Source organism: Megalobrama amblycephala, linkage group LG8 (assembly GCF_018812025.1).
Source record: "Megalobrama amblycephala isolate DHTTF-2021 linkage group LG8, ASM1881202v1, whole genome shotgun sequence".
Taxonomy (NCBI): Eukaryota; Metazoa; Chordata; class Actinopteri; order Cypriniformes; family Xenocyprididae; genus Megalobrama; species Megalobrama amblycephala.
Genome location: NC_063051.1, coordinates 2,624,431 through 2,640,954, shown reverse-complemented (window position 1 = coordinate 2,640,954; position 16,524 = coordinate 2,624,431). Strand labels below are relative to the sequence as shown.

Here is a 16,524-nt window from a genome sequence, read left to right as displayed (position 1 = left end):
TAAATGAGTAATTTTGTATTGAATTTGTCTTGCTTTCATATAGCATTACAGTTCATATCATTAAAATGTTCTGTTTTACTTCAGAAATGACTGGCACAAATTACCCCTACGTATTCTCCCCAAAGGCACAACTTACCCCGCACCAGGGGTAAGTTGTGCCACAAGACCACTTTTTTTCCAAAAGCTATATTTCTGAAACAATTTATTTCAGATCCAAAGTTATTGTTCTCAGGCATGCACCACATCCTGAAATATATGTACATTCTTAAGTTGAAGGCATTACTGCCATGGCCTCACTTTAAAGTCACTTTGAGTAAAAAGTGGCACAACTCACCCCACTTTCCCCTAATGAAAATAGAAAGTTATCTGGTCGTAATTTTCTCAAAACATTAGCACAAAAACGTTATTTAGTACAGAGCCCTGCACATGACATGTAGACGAAAATATATATATCGTGGCCACGAATTAAGAACTCGTTCTCTCGTTTTAGTAAATTGTGGCCATGATATACTAATTATCCCTCGTTTTACTAGTCATGCTCACAATATAAACTGTTCCCTTGTTTTAAGTAAATCTTGTAAAACAAGGGAACAAATTATTACATCGTGCGCACAATTTAGTAAAAAGAGGGAATGAATTATTATATTGTGCACATAACATAATAATTCGTTCCCTCGTTTTAGTAAATCGTGGCCATGTTGTACTAATTTGCTCCCTCATTTTAACAAATCGTTTCCACGACTTACTAATATATCAGCACGTTTTATTAATTCGTTCCCTCGTTTTAGTACATTGTGTGCACAATATAATTCGTTCCCTCGTTTTACTTAACTGGTGCACGATATAATAATTCGCTCCCTCGTTTTAACAAATCGTTCCCACGACTTACTAATATGTCAGCACATTTTACTAATTCGTTTTCTTGTTTTGTTAAATCGTGCGCACAATATAATTTGTTCCCTCTTTTTATTAAATCGTGGCCATGTTACTAATTCGCTCCCTCGTTTTAACAAATCGTTCCCACGACTTACTAATATGTCAGCACATTTTACTAATTCGTTTTCTTGTTTTGTTAAATCGTGCGCACAATATAATTTGTTCCCTCTTTTTATTAAATCGTGGCCATGTTACTAATTCGCTCCCTTGTTTTAACAAATCGTTCCCATTACTTACTAATACATCAGCACGTTTTATTAATTCATTCCCTCGTTTTACTAAATCATATGCTCAATATAATAAACTGTTCCCTCGTTTTTAGTAAATCACGGCCATGTTGTACTAATTCGCTCCCTTGTTTTAACAAATCGTTCCCAGGACTTACTAATACGTCAGCATGTTTTACTAATTCGTTCCCTCGTTTTACTAAATAGTGCGCAATTTGTTCCTTGTTTTCATGCGCAAATCAAAACGAGGGAGCGAACTGGTACAACATGGCCACGATTTAGTAAAACGAGGGAACAAATTATTATATCATTTGCACGATTTAATAAAAATGGGGACGAGTTAGTAAAATGTGCTGACGTATTAGTAAGTCGCGGGAACGATTTGTTAATTCGCAGCCACGATATACATATTTTTGCCCTCATGTCATGTGCGGGGCTCCGAAATGGAGCATTTTTTATGTTTTAGTTGGATGTTTATCTTGCATTTTTAAATGTTACTAGTTTCAGAACGTTCAGAGAACATTCAAAAGTAACGTTCCCATAACGTTTGAAGAATGATAAAATGGAATGTTCCTTTAACGTTCACACAACTAAGAAAAAATGTTTTAAACATTTTTAAAAATTGACATTTTGAGAACATTTTCATACCTTAACGGGAACATTAGCAAAGAACGTTCTTATAACATTTTTGTTAGCTGGGGTTAGTGTATGGTAATGGTGGTGGATTGATTATTTAGATTAACAATCTCATTTCAGGAGGTCGAATGAAGTTTAAAGGCTTATCTTAAACTTTACTTTGGGATCTTAAAGCTTGACCTGTACACACTTGACCTTCTACTGTTATTGACATTAGAAAATGAGTTATTCTGGTCCTTTAGATTTAAAGTGCCAATGCTATTCAAAGAGCAGAAAAACTATGATTAAAAACTGTATGTTTGCTTTTGTTCACAGTTATTCTATTGCTGGCTCTACATTTAAAAGAAAAAAAAAAAATCAATAGAGCGATTGTTTTGCATGATGACGTGGACTGTTATGATGATCGGTTGTGTCAGAAATGTTCTGCTCCTCAGTATTTGTCTGTTCGTATATTTTACGGACCGTGTGATAGAGGCGAACTCTCTCATCATGTCCTTCCAGAATGAGTGCGTTGATTTGCAGAGAAGAAGAGAGCAAAGTGGAAAGATGAGTGAATATATGAGAAAATTGCGCTCATTTTCCCCGGGCATGTTCATTCATTTGTGCAAAAGCGCGCGGCGTAGTTCTCTGAGAAATAGAAAGCGCGCGCTTTAGCAGCCCGCCAAATTCACCTGCCAACTTCAATACTGCACGAGCCGCTGGATCGCAATGGAAACGAAACCAACGGAACATTCATTTCGATGCTCCAAAAAATATGTATCCATGAAGGCAATTTACTTAGAAAATGTGCTAAAACTGTGGAAGTGTGGACGATTTTCACCTTCTTGGTGTTCTTGTTCTTGTCAGTGAGGGAAGGCGTTGGTTGCATTCTGCTTAAATGCATATTTTAGTCGGCTATCTCTTTGCAGTTCTTCCATCAATCATTTTATCTCACAATTATGCATAGTCGTGTGATCATTTAAAGGGATAGTTCACACAAAAATTAAAATTCTGTCATTAATTACTCACCCTCATGTCATTTGTAAGTCCTTCGTTCGTCTTTGGAACACAAATTAAGATGAAATCTGAGAGATATTTTTTATCCTCAATTGAAAGCAACTAAATGACCACATTCAAGGTCCAGAAAAGTAGTAAAAACATCGTTAAAATAGTCATGTGACGGACAGTGATTCAACCTTAATGTTATGAAGCGACGAGAATACATTTTGTGCGCAAAAATGACTTTATTCAACAAATTAGTGTCTCCCCTGCTACGCTATTTACATTGCAGCAGGTTCTAGTCAGAACGCTGGCTCATTATTGGCCGGCTCCTGCGTCAGCATCACACGCATGCGTCGTGCTGATCACGTGACCAGAACCGGCCAGCGTTCGGACGTAAACACGCAACGTAAATAACATAGCAGAACGACCGGGAGAGATGAATTTGTTGAATAAACTTGTTATTTTTGTTTTGTTTTTGCGCACAAAAAGTATTCCCGTCGCTTCATAACATTAAGGTTGAACCACTGTCATCACGTTGACTATTTTAACGATGTTTTTACTACTTTTCTGGACCTTGAATTCCATTGCTTTGAATAAAGAATCAAAAAAACCTCTCAGATTTCATCAAAAATATCTTAATTTGTGTTCTTAAGATGAACAAAGGTGTGGAACGACATGGGGATGTGTAATTAATGACAGAATTTTCATTTTTGGTTGAACTAACCCTTTAATTGCAAGTCGACACTCAGATGTCGTCCGTCAGTCATTCGCAAGGGGGCGATGATGGGCTTCAGTGGTTGCATATGATATGCATCTATCAGATGTGCAACATGGACATGAACTTTGAGGCGTTTCTGAATTGTTAGTCTGCGTTATAGGCTACTATACACCGCTTTATTTCCTCTCCAATCCCTGCAAGATTGCATGCATTCAGGTGGAAAAAAAAATGGCAGAAAGAAAAAAAGCTCGCCCTACTTCAGATTCTCTCTCAGTCTCTCCATGTGCGTTTTTATGTGTTTATGCGTAAGCGATGCTTTCAATGATGTCATATTGATAAGAAAAAGAAAACTAGCCTAATATTTATTCCAAACGGAACGCGTCTCGCGCTCACGGCACAGATTGCGCGTTTCATATTTTAACAGCGCGAGCAGCTGTGAGACAAGATGCACTTTAAAGCCATTCAAAATTAAAATCGCCTTCGGGAAGATTTGTTACATGCTGTAAACTCTTTCATGCTCTTTGTACATCGCTTTCCAGCCAAATTGGAACAATCACGTCTGTGACACGCTGAGCTTAGGAAAACTTTTTTACTGAATGCAACTTTTGGCACCCGCGCGCACTTATGATAAAAGACGCACGGGAGGTTGGTTGACCTGTTGGCTTTTGGAATCGATATTCACACGTTCAGCTGTTAAGCGCGCGCGCGCACACGAGAGAGAGAGAGAGAGAACGAAAAGAACAAGACGCAAAATCTACACTGGGCGTGCGCTTTCGAGTGAGAGAGAACGCAACACAGTTTCTTTTTTAAACACCAAACGGGCGCGGTAATGAGGGCATTAGGTGCGAACGCCAGCTGACAGCAGAAGTTGCCACCGTTCCCACAACCAACTTTTCACCTCCGTAACACCCGAAACCCGCGAATGGATGTGCACTTCACTAATGACAAGGACTCCGAGAGCTGAGCCGCCTTAATAACTCCGAGAGCGCTGGCTTATTGTTACAGTCTGCTAAAGCACCTGCCTCGAGCTCTTTCCCCTCGGATGGTTTTTGGTTGGTGATTTGTGTCCGGTATATGTTTGCTCAACGGGACTAGTGTTCTCCTGGAGGTCGAGATGAGGCTGCTCTGCTGGAGCGTTCTGCTGCTCATCCAATGGATTCTGAGAAAGGTATGAAGCTCGTTTCTGTGAGTGAAGCATCTGTAGATGTGACAGATGTGATTCAAACTTGGAGATGAAGCGTAATGTGATACTTTCCGAATCGTGAATGTGTTGTTTTTGCGCTTTTCTTTTAAAAAAACACAAAAAAAAAAAACACACATTGCATTGATTTCAGCTGAAATGCAGTCAGATCATTAAAAAAATCTCATCATAACTTTAATATTCTGAGGATGTAGTTCACTTAAGCTCTTAAAAATAAACTTTCTTAATTTGCATCGATGGTTGCATGATAACCTTTCCATTGCACAAAAGGTTCTTCAAAACAAAAAATAATCACACAACCAAAAAATGATCCTGCGAAATTGGAATCTTTATTTTTAAGAATGTGATGTTTTTAAATATTCATATTTTTATTGCACAGAGTTCATGTACTGTAAAGTGCATGTGTGTTGTGAATCTCTCTTGGAAGCAATTTAAATCGATGCCATATGCACAGTATCAATATAAAATATAATTTTTCTGATCACATTCTTATGCAGAATCATGTCTCACAGTATAATATATAATACAAGTCTCTCATAAACAGGCTGTGTGAGAAAATGCTGGGTTGTTTCAATCCAAATTTGGGTCAGATATGCACAAACCCAGCCAATGGGTTAAAAATTGAATTAAAAAATTTAACCCAATGATCGGGTTTGTCCATTTTGTCCATTAACCCAGCATTTTTTTTTTTTTTAGAGCGCACTCATCTGACTGGCTTTGCAGTGGCCTGATGTGAAGAATATCTTCTATATATATTTCATTTTCACCTTCATGCATCAAGCTGGAGAACGGTTTCCGGCAGCTGTTTAGAAATGAAATAAAATCACGCTGCTGCTGATAATAACACCATTCTTTTTGAGAAGAATGGCAAAACAGCTTTTTGATGGGTGACCTGAAATAAAACATTTTATGATGAAGTTTCGTCATCTGATGTTAACAAAAAAAAAACATCTTTCTGACAACTTGACTTAAAAGCATTTATATCTTGAAAAGGATACGCTTTCCTCTGCTTGTCAAACACTTATTCACTGAGGAGCCAAACACACAATCACACACTCACAGTCTCAAAAACAGAGGCGAAGGCCGGTTTTTGGGGTTGGGCATGTGCAGTTTATTAGGGGCATTTTTATAAGGCGACCGCCATCTTATTGATGATCCCATTACCTCCTTCTGTAAGTGTGATCATGTCATAATGACCCAACAGTAAATCGCAGTCATGTATCACACTCTTGCAGACAGAGCGAAGAAATATGGCTCAAATCTTTTATGCTTGCACGGGTCTGCTTTATTAATGTCTCTATTCTCTTCTCCACATTTGTCCAATATAATCTCATTTTTTTAATGTGACTCATTTTTAGGGATCAAAGATCCATACCTCATGCACTGAGTGATTATTAAAGCATATTTTACGTTTTTATGGCAGCGCATGTCGAAAGGCTGTAAAATCCATCTCTTGATGTTTGTTCCCTCAATGCAACTGTGCATATAAAATGTCTTCGAACTGCACGTATTTTAAGCTGGTTTGCGAGGCCCGTCACATGTCATAAGTGTGCTCAGTGGAACGGTGTGTTAGTGCGTTGTGAAATGAATGCTGTCTTATCCGCTCCTAATAAATGGATCCAATTTACAAAGCTGCATGTATTTAAAAAAAAAAGTTGCACCAGCAGGAGGTTCTTCTCACCCACTCCGTTCAAACCCCACCCGCTTACTTGTGTAATCCATCATATTAATGATAAAAGCAATCGTATTACTGACTCCAGCCTGAGTGCTGCCTTTATTTCAGAATTTAATGTCTAATCTTTGATGATTGATATGATAAGAGGATATTGTGTTCCTATTAAAGAGCAGTGCTTAATGTAGTCATGTTTTTTTTTCACAGTAGTCTATCAGAAGGGTTTGTCTTTTTATGCTGTTTTGCACGCTTTGATTGACAGGTGATGGAAGCTGAATGTTATTTGATAGCGGGGTTGAATGACGATGATATGATTTAAGGCTGTACTAAAGAGGCATGTGTTTGTGTGTGTTGTTATTATGCATTCATTAAAAAAGCAGTAATTCCTTATTGACATCACTGTTTTGCTGGATCTTAGACTGGTGTGTTTTGTGGTTTTAGTGTTATTCACTAATGATGATGTGTCGTCTGATTGACAGTGTCTTGAGGTTAATGAATGCAGTGAATAAACAGATCTCGGTTGAGTGAAGCCTGCAATTAAAGTGAATTATTGGGGAAGCCCTGCACTGTGGTTTTCATATTGACGCAGCAGTTAAGTCTTTATGTGGATTTGTCTCACTTAAACCGCGTCCTAACCAGGCGCGACACGATTCCTGCGACAAGTAATTCATCTGTCCACTCTGAAAGCCATTAGCTGATGCGTAAGAGCGCAATCGTGACCGCGGTCACTTAAATTCATTCATAAACGAACCACTCATAAAGCATCGTTGATGACGTAATCGAATCAGCTGCAATGATGTACAATAAAAAGCCATTTATTATTAATATAATAAAAAATTATAAAATTTGTACAAAGGATATTTAAATATATTTTTCTATTCTATTTAAGTATTTATACAAATTTTTTAATATTTTTATTCTTATAATGAATGGCCTTAAAATCGATAGTTTTATTGTGAGATTTTTATTATGAGAGTGTTGAGAGACTCGATTACATCGTACGCAGTGAATCATGGTCACTGTTGTGCTCTATATTGAGTGCAACAGTCAGTTCCGGAAGTAAAAACTGTCCAAAATTCTCCATAGGGAAAGTTATTTTTAACATTAACTTGTAAACCTTTTAAGATACCCTTAGTGTAAGCTACAAGGTTGTTAATCTACACTCTAAAAAATGCTGGGTTAAAAACAACCCATGTTCGGCTGAAAATGGACTAATTTTTAACAAAGCGAATGGTTTGTTTTAACCCCAGCAAATGGATTGTTTTTAACCCAGTGAATAGGATGTTTTAACCTAGCAAATGGGACGTTTTTAAACCCAGCGAATGGGATGTTTTAACCCAGTGAATGGGATGTTTTTAACCCAGCGAATGGGATATTTTTAACCCAGTGAATGTAATGTTTTAACCCAGTGAATGGGATGTTTTTAACCCAGCGAATGGGATGTTTTAACCCAGCGAATGGGATGTTTTTAACCCAGCGAATGGGATGTTTTTAACCCAGCAAATGGGATATTTTAACCCAGCGAATGGATTGTTTTTAACCCAGTGAATAGGATGTTTTAACCTAGCAAATGGGACGTTTTTAAACCCAGCGAATGGGATGTTTTAACCCAGTGAATGGGATGTTTTTAACCCAGCGAATGGGATGTTTTTAACCCAGTGAATGTAATGTTTTTAACCCAGTGAATGGGATGTTTTTAACCCAGCGAATGGGATGTTTTAACCCAGTGAATGGGATGTTTTTAACCCAGCGAATGGGATGTTTTTAACCCAGCAAATGGGATATTTTAACCCAGTGAATGGGATGTTTTTAACCCAGCGAATGGGATGTTTTTAACCCAGCAAATGGGATATTTTAACCCAGCGAATGGATTGTTTTTAACCCAGTGAATAGGATGTTTTAACCTAGCAAATGGGACGTTTTTAAACCCAGCGAATGGGATGTTTTAACCCAGTGAATGGGATGTTTTTAACCCAGCGAATGGGATGTTTTTAACCCAGTGAATGTAATGTTTTTAACCCAGTGAATGGGATGTTTTTAACCCAGCGAATGGGATGTTTTTAACCCAGCGAATGGGATGTTTTAACCCAGCGAATGGGATGTTTTTAACCCAGCGAATGGGATGTTTTAACCCAGCGAATGGGATGTTTTAACCCAGCGAATGGGATGTTTTTAACCCAGCGAATGGGATGTTTTTAACCCAGCGAATGGGATGTTTTAACCCAGCGAATGGGATGTTTTTAACCCAGCGAATGGGATGTTTTTAACCCAGTGAATGTAATGTTTTTAACCCAGTGAATGGGATGTTTTTAACCCAGCGAATGGGATGTTTTAACCCAGCGAATGGGACGTTTTAACCCAGCGAATGGGACGTTTTAAACCAGTGAATGGGATGTTTATAACCCAGTGAATGTAATGTTTTTAACCCAGCAAATGGGATGTTTTTAACCCAGTGAATGTAATGTTTTTAACCCAGCGTATGGGACGTTTTAACCCAGTGAATGGGATGTTTTTAACCCAGCGAATGGGACGTTTTTAACCCAGTGAATAGGATATTTTTAACCCAGCGAATGGGACGTTTTAACCCAGTGAATAGGATATTTTTAACCCAGCGTATGGGACGTTTTAACCCAGTGAATGGGATGTTTTTAACCCAGCGAATGGGACGTTTTAACCCAGTGAATGTAATGTTTTTAACCCAGCGTATGGGACGTTTTAACCCAGCGAATGTAATGTTTTTAACCCAGCGAATGGGACGTTTTTAACCCAGTGAATAGGATATTTTTAACCCAGCGAATGGGACGTTTTAACCCAGCGAATGTAATATTTTTTAACCCAGCGAATGGGACATTTTAACCCAGCGAATGGGACGTTTTAACCCAGCGAATGGGACGTTTTTAACCCAGCGAATGTAATATTTTTTTTTTAACCCAGCGAATGGGACGTTTTAACCCAGCGAATGTAATATTTTTTAACCCAGCGAATGGGATGTTTTAACCCACCAAATGGGTTGTTTTAACCCAATTTTTAAAAATTGCTTATTAATAAATGTTCACCTTTTGATTATTATTGTTGCCTCTAGTAATTATGTGTCTGATTTTTAATTTCCAACCTATTTTGGGTTCATTTTAAGCCAGCCATATAGTCATTTTTAAACAAAAGTTGAGTTAAATAAAACTACCCAGCACGTTGGGCAAACATTTAACAACCAAATCGCTGGGTTTGTCCATTTTCAACCCAACTTGAGGTTGTTTTTATCCCAGAATTTTTTCGAGTGTAGCTGGTTAGCTCAGTTCATGGCTTATAATGCTTTAATCAAGACTTTTATGAATGAGAAATAAATGGGGAAAAAATCTCCCAGAACTGAAGAAGTGATCACTAATGCACTCTATAGTCATGTGGAACAGGATTATAGACCAATGAGATGACAGATAAGGACAAAACTCAGAATGCACATAAAAGAGTCATGGCTGGCTAGTGTTTGGTGTTAGCATCATTTCAGATGATTTAGAGCACAGCCGTTGACAGAAGTTTTAAATATAAATACCTGTGAGGTCTGAAGCGCGGTGCCGCTACATCACTTCAGCTGCGGCGAAGGCCCAGAGTAACAAGTGATTTCTTGTGTTCATTACATTATTTATTGCACGTCTACTTCATCAATAAATAAGACCAAGGCAAGTGATATAAATTGCCACATTCTCAGCAACATTTTTTAAAGATGTGAAGTTCAGTTAAAAATACAGAAATGAATAATGATGGCTGCGTTTACAAGCCCTCTTGAAGCAAAGCTGCCCAAGGTCTTTCTCAGCGACCACTTTATTCATCAAACCTCCCGTCAGCGTGACTGATGAAGCGCGCGAGGTGAGAAAAACAGACGAGAAGCTGCTGTCTGTTCAGGAACAGCTCCAGATTTCCTCAACTAACCTCCGCTTCTGTCTCCCCTAACGCGACCTTTACCGCAGAACCAATCTGACTCTAATTTATGCGCTAACTGCCCAATCAGGTGGCAGCAATTAGCTCGGCCCGCCCACCAGCTGCCCGAGTGAACAGATGTGCGTATTTTTCAGAGGAGGTAAATCAGATCTCCCCAGAGCAAGAGCGAGCGAGACGAAAGCACTGGGCTCGACATCAGACCTTCCTGCGAGTGCCAGGATCGGCCTTGTCCAGCTGCTGCCCCGCGCGGCGAGAGATCGGCCCTCTCGCTCTGTGTCGCGTCCAGCAGACGCGCTCGGGCTCTGGCTTTAATCAGACTCAGGGATGTCGAGCTCCAGAATCCTTTCTTCACAGGCACTGCTCCAAACGAGGAGGATCTTGTGACAGTATTTGAGGGAATATATTTGATTTCTGTAGAGTTAGTTAGTAATTAGTTAGTGCTTGACCGCTAGGGGTTTCACAGAGGCCAGTGTATATATATATATATATATATATATATATATATGAACTGGATTACGTAATCAGATTCCAAAAAAAGAAATACTTGTAATATTACATTTTAAAATACTCATAATCAGACTTCAGTTACTTTTATGTTGATTACCTGACTACTTAATATTCACAAAATGGCAGTAAATTATCCAGAATTCATCAATTCTCCCTAATTCTTCTTTTAAATGTTCCTTTCTCAAAAGTTTTGTTGAATATATATATATATATATATATATATATAATTTTTTTTTAAATTTCTTATAATTTAACTTTTTTATGATTTTATGAATTAAGCTTTTGATAAATTTGGGAAACTCTGACATAATATAATATTTCCTGCACTTCATTTTGTTGACAACAAAAAAATTGAATACATTTTCTTTCTCTTTATTTTTTTTTATCAATATGGTAAAAAATTATACTATTCAAATCAAATCAAAATATAAACCAGTTGGATCAAAAGTAATCAAAAAGTAGTCACAAATTTTATGTAATTTTATGTCGTTTGTATTTAGTAATAGACAAATTAATATTATAACAAAAATTATATAATCTAAGCTGCTGAATTTCATAAGCATGTGACATTTTGAAGTAGAAAACTATGGAAGCTTGTTTCCGCTATGAAATAAAAAATAAAAAAGGTAATTGCGACTTTTTATCTCACAATTCTGACTTTTTTTTCACAGAATTGCGAGATATAAATTCACAATTACGGGTTATAAAGTCAGAACTGAAAAAAAATCTCTATATCTCGCAATTCTGACTTTATAATATGCGATTTAGAAAAAAAGTCAGAATTTTGAGATTTTTTTTTTTTATTTAGTGGTGATAACAATCTTCCATAGAAAACTGAAATAGTATTTTATTGTAAAATCTTAAATCCAATAATCTATATTTACAGCCTTACATTTTTTTTTTTTTTTTTTTTTTTTTACAATGTAATTGTTTTTTATATAACCGTTTTTTAAAAGCCACTCAAGACCATCTGGTACACTGATTTTACCAGGGTAAATGCATTCTGGTTCACCTCATGCATAAGAAAAAACCCTTCATTGCACTATAAAAATTGGTATAGAAACAATTTCCACTCAGAAATTGCTAGTAAATATCACAATTAATTACAAAAAAACTGCAAGTAACACATTGAATTAAGCAGAAGTAGAAAAACTGAAGTAGTATTTAATGTTTACATTTATGCATTATTTAAAGTGACTTGCGTTGCATTCAAGATACATTTGATCAGTTTTTGCTTCACTGGTATTCAAACCCTTGACCTTGACGTTGCGAGCGCCACATTCTACTGTTTTTTCTTATAAAACATATAATCTATGTTGTTTTTACAACTTGGAAGGATCATGTTTTAGTGTATATGAGCAGGAACTGCAGCTTTAGTTCACTGTCCAAGGTATTGACTAACACAAATGATCTCAAAAAGGCCAAATGTCGTCTGATTAATCATCCCTGTATCATTAGTAATAGAATGCAGCATTTAAATAAGAGATTTCTCATTCTGTGCGTGTCTCAACACATCACTAGTGGTTTAATAAACCAGCCCGTTTACTAGAGCTCCTCTGCTCTTCTGTTGGATCTTTTGCAGGAGTCTGATGGTTTTGAACACAGTGTGTGTGTGTGTGTGTGTGTGTGTGTGTGTGTGTGTGTGTGTGTGTGTTTTCACCTCGCTGGTATTCACTCAAATGTCAAAAGTCACGGCACACGTCGCGTAACGGATGATACTGTTATGTTAAATTGTTCGTTTTGCTGGCTCAAGCTTCCTGCACATTACATCTTCCAGACAAAGAGGGAAGAGATGCTAATAGATTAAAATGTCTAAATGGGAATCAATTTGGAAATATTCCCAGCAACACTCCTAGCCTACAAAATGAAGTGTGCAACACGCTCATGAGAGAAGCTGCTTTGAATGTGTTTGAAGCTGTAAAAACATAACAGTGAAATCTGCTAAGTTTCACTTTGATATCTCTGATTATATTAAGCAGAGCTTGAACTGAATTTGTTATTAGTATTTCTGTTATTTTTAGCTACAATTGAGTTTATATATATATATATATAATGTGTGTGTGTGTGTGTCTGTATTTTATTTTATGTCTGTATAGGTTTATATTTTATAATTGATTTTTTTTAAAGTAATTTATTCCTGTGATCAAAGCTGAATTTTCAGCATCATTACTCCAGTCTTCAGTGTCACATGATCCTTCAGAAATCATTCTAATATGATGATTTGCTGCTAAAGAAACATTTATGATTATTGTCAATGTTGAAAACAGTTCATATTTTTGTGGAAATTTTATTTTTTAGGATTCTTTAATGGATAGAAAGTTCAAAATAACAGCATTTATTTGAATTTATTAAAACATTTATTAAATAGAATCTTTTGTAACATTATACATGTCTTTACTGTCACTTTTGATCAATTTAATGCATCCTTGCTGAATTAAAGTATTGATTTATTTTCTTTTCTCTTTTTTTATCTTTCCACAAATGTTTGAATGGTATCAGAGTTTCCATAAAAATCTGAAGCAGCACAACTGTTTTCAACTCTGATAATAATCATAATTGTTTATTGAGCAGCAAATCATCATATTAGAATGATTTCTGAAGGATCATGTGACACTGAAGACTGGAGTAATGATGCTGAAAATTCAGCTTTGATCACAGAAATAAATTACACTTTACTGTATATTCACATAGAAAATAGCTGATTTACACTGTAAAAATATTTCACCATTTTACTGTTTGTATCGTATTTTTGATTTTATATATACATATATATATTATTTGGGTGAAGTTGTTTTTTTATAGCGTTAAATTTAATGAAATATTTAGAGTTACTGTGAATCTAAAACATTTTTTTGAACCGTTTCATTGAAATGACATCTGGACTTCTCAACTCACTATGAGACACATTCTCATCCTGAGGATCTTGTTTGACGATCGTCTCGCGCCTCTCAGCTGTGTGTGTGGATACAGTGTTGTGTTGTGTTTTGTCACAGCACTATTTGCTGGTAAAAGTATCTTGTTACTGGAACATCAACACTGTTTCTTAAAGAGCTGAGCTTCAGTCACACTGAAACGAGTCCTAGACACTCCTGTATATTCAGAATATATTTATGATAATTTGACTGGCAATTAAATATTAAATTTTAATATAATAATGCTTTTTGGGCAATTAAACATGATAAGATTTTAACTTTAGCGGCAATAACAACATTACAGTTTGATTCACTTCCATGATTCAGTTCTATTGAATCGATTCACAACTCTGATTCAATCATTCCAAAAAAGTTTTGCGGAAGTCAAAATGTTTTATACTTAAATATATAAACATATTTAAAAATTCCTCTGTAAATTCATGATTTTTTTTGCATTTAAAAATTTTAATTCAAAGTTCTTGGTAACAATGGCTTGTGTGGTCAAAATAACATTTGCTTTAACTGACAAAAAATATAATCATGAAGATATAGAGTGAATATTATCTACACTCTTTAAAATAAAGATTCCAAAAGTTGGAACCATTAAAGAAGCTTTGTTTTTAAGAGCGCACAGGCTGAAGAATATTGAGATATAATTGTTTTCTGAGCCTCAGTATCTCCTGACACGCCTGCAAAGTGCGGAAACAAAAGGCGAAGGCGTTCGCTGTTTAGCAGGTAGGCGTTTTGTCAAGTCGGTTACAAGATGTTTAAAGGAGGACAAAGACTCCCATTACTGCACAATTACCAGCGTCGAGCTTCTGCCAGCGCGACCACAGCTTTGGTGCATGAAGACTTTCACAAGAGGCATTAAAGTGGAGGTTCTCTAACCGTAACTCGCTTTCATACATCGTCGTGAGGAAGAGAGAAAGGAATACGCTGGTTTGCGTTTGTCTCCGCGTGAGACGTTGATTTGAGTCTTTGTGTCTGCTTTGCATGTGATAATGAAGCCATTGGGAGAAAGGAAGAGGAACAGGGGGTGAGGTGAGACAACGATTGGCCATCGACCAACAAGAAATGGCGAGGTGATACATGTAGACACATCCGAAGACGTGCGATGAGCGTGAAAATGAAGCAGACGTAGAGTTGGAGATGATCTGTAATGATGGTCAGTCCAAATGACAAAGTTGACAAAAAGATTGAATCCAATATTTATATTATGTTTATCTAACATAAGACAACAAACACAAGCAAGGTCACATTCAGAGACGAATATCTTGAGAACGGTTGCAAATGTTAAAAATCCATTCAGTTATTTATGTGCGGCTCTGTCCAAAGATCATCTGAGCCAATTTTGGACAAAATTAGTTTTTCATTTCTGACAAACTGTTCAAAAGTTAGAGCAAAAAGAGCCATTTTTCAGATCTCATGACCTGTAGGAGGCACTGTTCTCAAATTTGGCAGATCATGATTCCTATGAAGCGTACCAATATTTGTTTTGATTGTTCAAAGTTTGGCTGAGATGCTCCTGAACCAATTTTGGTTCGACCTTGTTAACTTTTAATCAAAGATGAATAAAAAAAAATCTGTTCATTTATTCCTTTGCGGTTTGGTCTAAAGATCATCTGATTCAATTTTAATCAAAATTGGACAAATTATGAAGGAGGAGTAGAAAAATTTCATTTTCTAGAACAAAGTGTTCAAAAGTCATAATCTTTAGAAAAGTGAATTTTTGAACTGGTGGTGGCGCTATAGAGTTGGTCCTAGAGACTCCAAAATTGGTCAAATCACTATTCATTACTATCTCTATAATTGTGCCAAATTTCACTATTTTCTCATATTTCCCTTTCATAGGGCTGCCAATGACTCCCATTCAGGAAGAAAAATAATAATAATGTGGAAAACTAAGGGATAAAATAGGGGATAGGTCCCTAACAGGGTAGGGGAAAACCCCAAAAGTTAAACAAAAATTATCCAAAAAACATTTGGGAAGTTGTTATACCTGAGTGAGCAAAGTCAGTAAGTTTTGGTCCAATGCAACTAGCATTTTCAGGAAAAATAAAATCTGTGGGTCAAAATGATCGAAACACAACGTGAGGGTTAAGATTGCATCGCTGCCCTAGTTAGCAAGTCATCAGAGATACTGGTGGATTGGCATCAGTGTGTTTTCCTTTTCAACACACACACACTCACACTCGCAAGCAGGAAAATAGTTCACATCAGCAGGGAGGCACATGTGCTGAACCGCATGCATGCAAGCGTCCTTGTCCACGAGTTTGACAGCGTGCCAAACCTGCACTGAAGACCGACCCGTCAACAGAAGCACCAGCAGATTTCCCATCATCACCTTGCATTTGTGCGATGCGTACGTGCCGACGCCAGAAATGCGTCTGCATGCAGTGCAGGTCTAAAAAGTTTTGCCAACGTTCCTATTATTTTATGTTCTCTGAACAGGTTTCAAAACATTCTTTCTTGGCTATGCGAAAGTTAAAAGGGATACTTCACCCCAAAATGAAAATTATCCCACGATTTACTCGCCTTCAAGCAATCCTAGGTGTATATGACTATCTTCTTTCAGACCAACACAATCAGAAATATATTTTAATATTGCTGCAAGCAGCGTTTATCAGGGTTCAAATGCTTTAAGGCCTTCAAGCATACATGTGAAAAGGTATTATATTTTATTTAGCAAGCATGTAATCACTTAGATCATAGATGGAAAAGACCATTTTGAGCCAATGGTTTTTAAAGCTTTTTTTCACCTTTGTAACTGCACCAGTTATGGCCCATAAAAGTTTCCATGC

At 36.8% G+C, this 16,524-nt stretch overlaps 1 protein-coding gene across 1 annotated transcript in view; it reads left to right on the top strand.

Moving 5' to 3' along the window:
* The first annotated feature begins 3,570 nt into the window (after positions 1-3,570).
* LOC125273385 (neurexophilin-2) overlaps positions 3,571-16,524 on the top strand; it is a 68,211-nt gene continuing 55,257 nt past the window's right edge. Inside the window, exon 1 of the mRNA XM_048198665.1 lies at positions 3,571-4,666. Within this exon, the coding sequence (XP_048054622.1) occupies positions 4,613-4,666 (54 nt within the window). The 5' untranslated portion in view covers positions 3,571-4,612. The remainder of the gene's footprint in view (positions 4,667-16,524) is intronic.